At 40.1% G+C, this 4,851-nt stretch overlaps 1 protein-coding gene across 3 annotated transcripts in view; it reads left to right on the forward strand.

Annotated features, from left to right (window-relative positions):
• The window catches only part of msrab (methionine sulfoxide reductase Ab), a 40,984-nt gene that overhangs the window by 25,074 nt on the left and 11,059 nt on the right, over nt 1-4,851 (forward strand). For all 3 annotated transcript variants that reach the window (XM_032499556.1, XM_032499557.1, XM_032499558.1), the window contains exon 5: nt 2,806-2,912. In XM_032499556.1, the coding sequence (XP_032355447.1) occupies nt 2,806-2,912 (107 nt within the window). The remainder of the gene's footprint in view (nt 1-2,805; nt 2,913-4,851) is intronic.

A 4,851-nucleotide genomic window follows, 5' to 3' on the forward strand; every position in this document is an offset into this window, starting at 1 on the left:
TCATTCCGGCCAAAAAGTTCTATTTTAACCTCATCGATCCACAGAACTTCTTTCCACAATGCATCAGGGTTGTCTATATGTTCATTTGCAAACTTCAAACGTTGATTTTTGTGGTGAGGACGTAGAAGAGGTTTTCTTCTGATGACTCTTCCATGAAGACCATATCTGTACAAGTATCTCTTTATAGTGGAATGGTGTACCACAACTCCAGTGTCTGCCAGGTCTCTCTGGATGGATCGTGCAGTCACACATGGGTTTTGACTTGTTTTTCTCACAATCCTGCGAGCTGTTCTGTCTGATATTTTTCTTGGTCTTACAGATCTTGCTTTAACTTCCACTGGTCCTGAGACTGCCATTTCTTAATTATATTCCAAACAGAGGTTATTGGCATCTGAAAACGCTTTGCTATCTTCTTATAGCCTTCTCCTGCTTTGTGAGCGTCAGCTATTTTCAGTTTCAGTTTTCTAGACAACTGCTTAGAAGAACCCATGGTGCTGATTGTTGGGACAAGGTCAGATGAGTTTGGGCATTTAAAACCTTAAGATTGACATCACCTGGTATTTCCAGACGATGATTGAGAACAATCCATGACGCTGTCAGGTCTCAGCTTTCCAAAGGGGGCGGTGCAGGCTATAAACTCTGCAGGGTGCCCAAACTTTTCCAGACGCCATTGTTTTCTGTTATATTGAAAGTGTAAATGATGGAAATAAAATCTAACTTTTTGTGACATATTATACTAATGTTTAATCTGTCATTTGAAGCCTTTTGGAGATTTTTCCATCATTTCTTGGGTTCTTTATGCACATTGATACAAGCTTTTATCTGAAGTGCACAAGCTTTCGAGCCCCACTGTATTCAGTGAAAATCTGAATAGTTTTCTCTCAGAATATTAGACATTTATTCAAACAAACTAACTTACTTCGTCACGCATTACAATTTGGCCGCTTCAGGCAAAAACTGTAGTGTTTTTACCACACCTGCTGTTGTAAAGGTCTTTTCTTTACGGTATTCTTTTGCCCACTGAATTACTGAGTTATCATTACCAGGAGGTCATATGGTTGTGATGAAAGTTTTTGCTCAAACAGAAAATCATTCTTTACAATAATATAAAATGTTAAAGATGCATTTTTGCATACGGTGACTCAGCCTGCTCTGGATGTATTGTGAGCTAAACTGTTAGCATTGGGAGTAGCATCGAACATAATAACTTTACAATACCTTCATATAGCGCATTACATGAAACCCTAGGATACTTTACACAAGTACAGGGGGACAAGGAAAAGGAAAATAGTAGGGCAACACAAACATGGACTAAAAATAAATAAAAACCGGGTGCTAAATGGAAGACAGATGTAATTTAATCTTGGCTACTGATGTACAACCACATCACACATTGTAAAGTTATTTCATGAATGAAATAGGCTACCTAAGGGCCAATTCAAGGTCAGTTTTAAATAATTTACAGTCCCGTAATTATTAATCTATTTAAAACCCGACCAAGTTTGACTCGGGTTTTTGACGGTAGTTTGTCACTTTCCCTTTTTAGCTTTGAGTTGTTCTTGGTTTATTTTCATTTTTTTCTGTGATGGCCCTGCCCCAGTATCAACGATAACTACAACAGATAACTTCTAAAACAACATTACAATACAATCAGGCCTATTTAAGGAAATCTACTGCTGCTTTTTACCTGGCTGAATACTCACTAACACTAAGAGAAATACATGACCCATTAGAATGTGTCAATGTAGAGCTGGTCTAACCTAAATATTTTGTGACATTGGGAGAAAAATCTGACTCGGGCAAAGGCAATAATAAAAACTATATAAAAATAGCATTCTTTGCACTATTTGTCTCATTTGCTGTTTCAGGTCATTTATAATCATCAGATGAAAATTACACAGTTTCAGAAACATTTAAAAGTTACAGGCCAAAAGTTTGGAACCACCTTCTCATTCAATGCTTTTTCTTTAGAGGATAAGTTCAACCGAGTTACCTGCCTTCAGTGATAATCTTCAAAGTAAATAGTCATGAAAATAAAGGAAACGCATTGAATGAGAAGGTGTGTCCAGAATTTTGGCCAGTTCTGTATATATACAATTGATCTTTGGCCATCACTGAACAGAAGTTCAAGTTTGACCAACCTAAGTGACGGTGGCTGGAAAGATAAGGAAATGTGTTGCTTAAATGAGCTAAGCCACAGTTGCTGTCTGCAGGCTGAAAGGCAAAGCTGTAAAAGACTTAAAGAACACACACATGCCACTCGCCCCAGCTCATAACAGGGGGCCAAATATTGAAGAAAGACAAGGATTTAGAAGGATAGATGAAGAGAAGAATGATGCTCTTCAATAAAGAGAAGACACACAGGCTGAGTGAGAGAGAGGGTAAGAGAAAAAGACAGACAGAAGCCTGCCGTGGAGTGGGCCATGGATGCCAGAGCTGCTCAGGATTGTAGCCTCTGAAAAGCATAGAAATGATGGCAGCTGTTTGGCCTCCTAATCAAGGTACACTAAGCCTGGGCCTTCTCCAAACACACTGATGTAAAGCTGATGAAAATTGTGACCGTGCCACATAGATGACAAACAAAAAGAAAATAAACCTAGCTACATGGGCCCATACACCTACACACCGCAGGCCTCACTAATGATAGCCTAAATCTGCTCTGATCTTTGAATTCATTTGGCTTCATGAATTCAGAAAGCAGGATGATGACATAATAGTGAAAACCTTTTACATGCAAATTACATTGTGTCTGTGGCGATTGTGGTAATTATGCTTATTTGTGGGGTGTCTTGTCTGTTTACGCAGGTATGAGGCAGCAGAATGACAGGGGTACTCAGTATCGTTCAGCCATTTACACATCCAACCCCACTCAACAGGAGCTTGCATTGAGAAGCAAAGTGGCCTTCCAGCAGGTATAATACACACACACACACACACACACACACACACACACACATCAGAAGGTTTCATTATGATACTTACCCAAGCATGGCGTTGCATATAACAAAGCCATGTGTTAAGTAAAGTTAAGCGTCTGTTGAAAAGGGTGAATAATGGGTAACCTTTTCTGTAAATTTCTGTTCAGTGTTGATTGCCCCAAATTCACACGCATCATACGGGTCTTGAGTTCTCTGGTAACTTTAAAATTACTATATGTAACTTTGTAATGTTTCTGAAACTGTTTATTTTTTTCATCTGATGATCATAAATTACCTGTAATAGCAAACGAGACTAACGGTGAAAAGAACGCTATTTTTTATTAATGCCCGGGTCCAATTTTTCCCACAAAGTCACAAAATGATTCACGGCAGGCAGAACGGCTTTACAGTAACACATTCTGACAGGTCACAGATTTCTTTTTAACACTGAAAAAGCCTATGCGTCCAGGAAATTTCTTTATATAAGCCTGAGGTATTTTACTTTAGAAGTTATTTGTTGTAGTTGGCTGATACTGGGACAGGGCCATAACAGGAAAAAAAAGAAGTTAGAACAACTAAAAGCTAAAAGGGAAAGTGACAGGCGACGATTGGGCTTTTTAACAGATGGAGACAATTACGGGATTGTAAATGGTTCAAAACCGACCCCAAATTGGCCCTCAGGTAGCCTATGAAATATGTCTTTTATTCATAAAATAACTTTACAATGCGCATTGTGGTTGTAGTCAGTAGCCAACATTAAATTACCCCCTTCTATTTAGCGCCCGGTTTTCATTTATTTTCAGTCTGTGTTTGTGCTGGCCTACTATTTTCTTTTCCTTTGTCCCCCTGTACCTGTGTAAAGCGCCCTTGGGTTTTATGAAATGCGCTATAAAATAATCTAAGTTATTATTACATTTGTTGCTACGACAAACTCTTAATGCTTTGGTTCGTGACAAAATGACAGGGAAATCCGGGTTAGCTCTCCATTCATCCATAGTAGGCTAAAGTTATATGCAACACTTGAATTGCAATGATGCATCTATATGTTATTCTCTTATTGTAGCCTAAATGAAAGATTTTCTATCTGAGCAAATATTCATTGCGACTATATGACCGTTAACACTAACTCAGTACAGTTGGCAATACAGCACCATAAACGAAAGACCTTTACGACAGCAAGTGTGATGAAAACACAACCACTTTTGACCAATGCGGTTGCCAGAATCACCACAAACTGAAAGTTACAAATAGCCACTGAAAGTTACTAAATAGTCGATGTTTGTGATTTTGTATATCATGTCGGTTACAAAATGAGAATGAGCAAAACGCCGTTGGCGTGGCCTCGTCGAAGTTATTTGAATAAGAATTACAATACAGTCTCTGGAGTGGTGACCTCTTAGAGTTTGATGCTGTTTAGTCAAGCGAATCCATCTCTGTTAAGTTAATCTCCATCTACATCGGTGACACTCTCTTTCTTGAACTGAAAGAGAGGAAGAGGGTCAATAGGTCATCAAAACTCATTTCTAAAGCTCGCCCTTTCAGTGGCACACGCGTCCCCCTTTTGTTCTTTACTCCATCTGTACGTCCGTCCGTCCGTCCATTAGTTTGTCAATCCGTTGATCCCTGCATCACTTTGGGTTGTTCATCTCTCCTCCCTCTAAATGGTATTCATGGAGAAGCTGGCAGGGGGGCAGAGGGGAGCAAATTATGCTCGTCATGGTTACTTAGGGGTCCCGGGGTCAGCAGTCACGGGCCACAGGGCTGTTCATGTTGCCATGGCGACAACCTCCCAACCTTGATCTTGGGCTGGGGTCAGAGGTGAAAGAGGAGTGGCAGCTGAGACCAGGAAGCGGGGTGGGGCAATCATATCAGAGGGCCAGGACTGACAGGCTATCAACTGAACCCCCCCCACCCACACACACACACACACACA

Source organism: Etheostoma spectabile, chromosome 20, assembly GCF_008692095.1.
Source record: "Etheostoma spectabile isolate EspeVRDwgs_2016 chromosome 20, UIUC_Espe_1.0, whole genome shotgun sequence".
Lineage (NCBI taxonomy): Eukaryota > Metazoa > Chordata > Actinopteri > Perciformes > Percidae > Etheostoma > Etheostoma spectabile.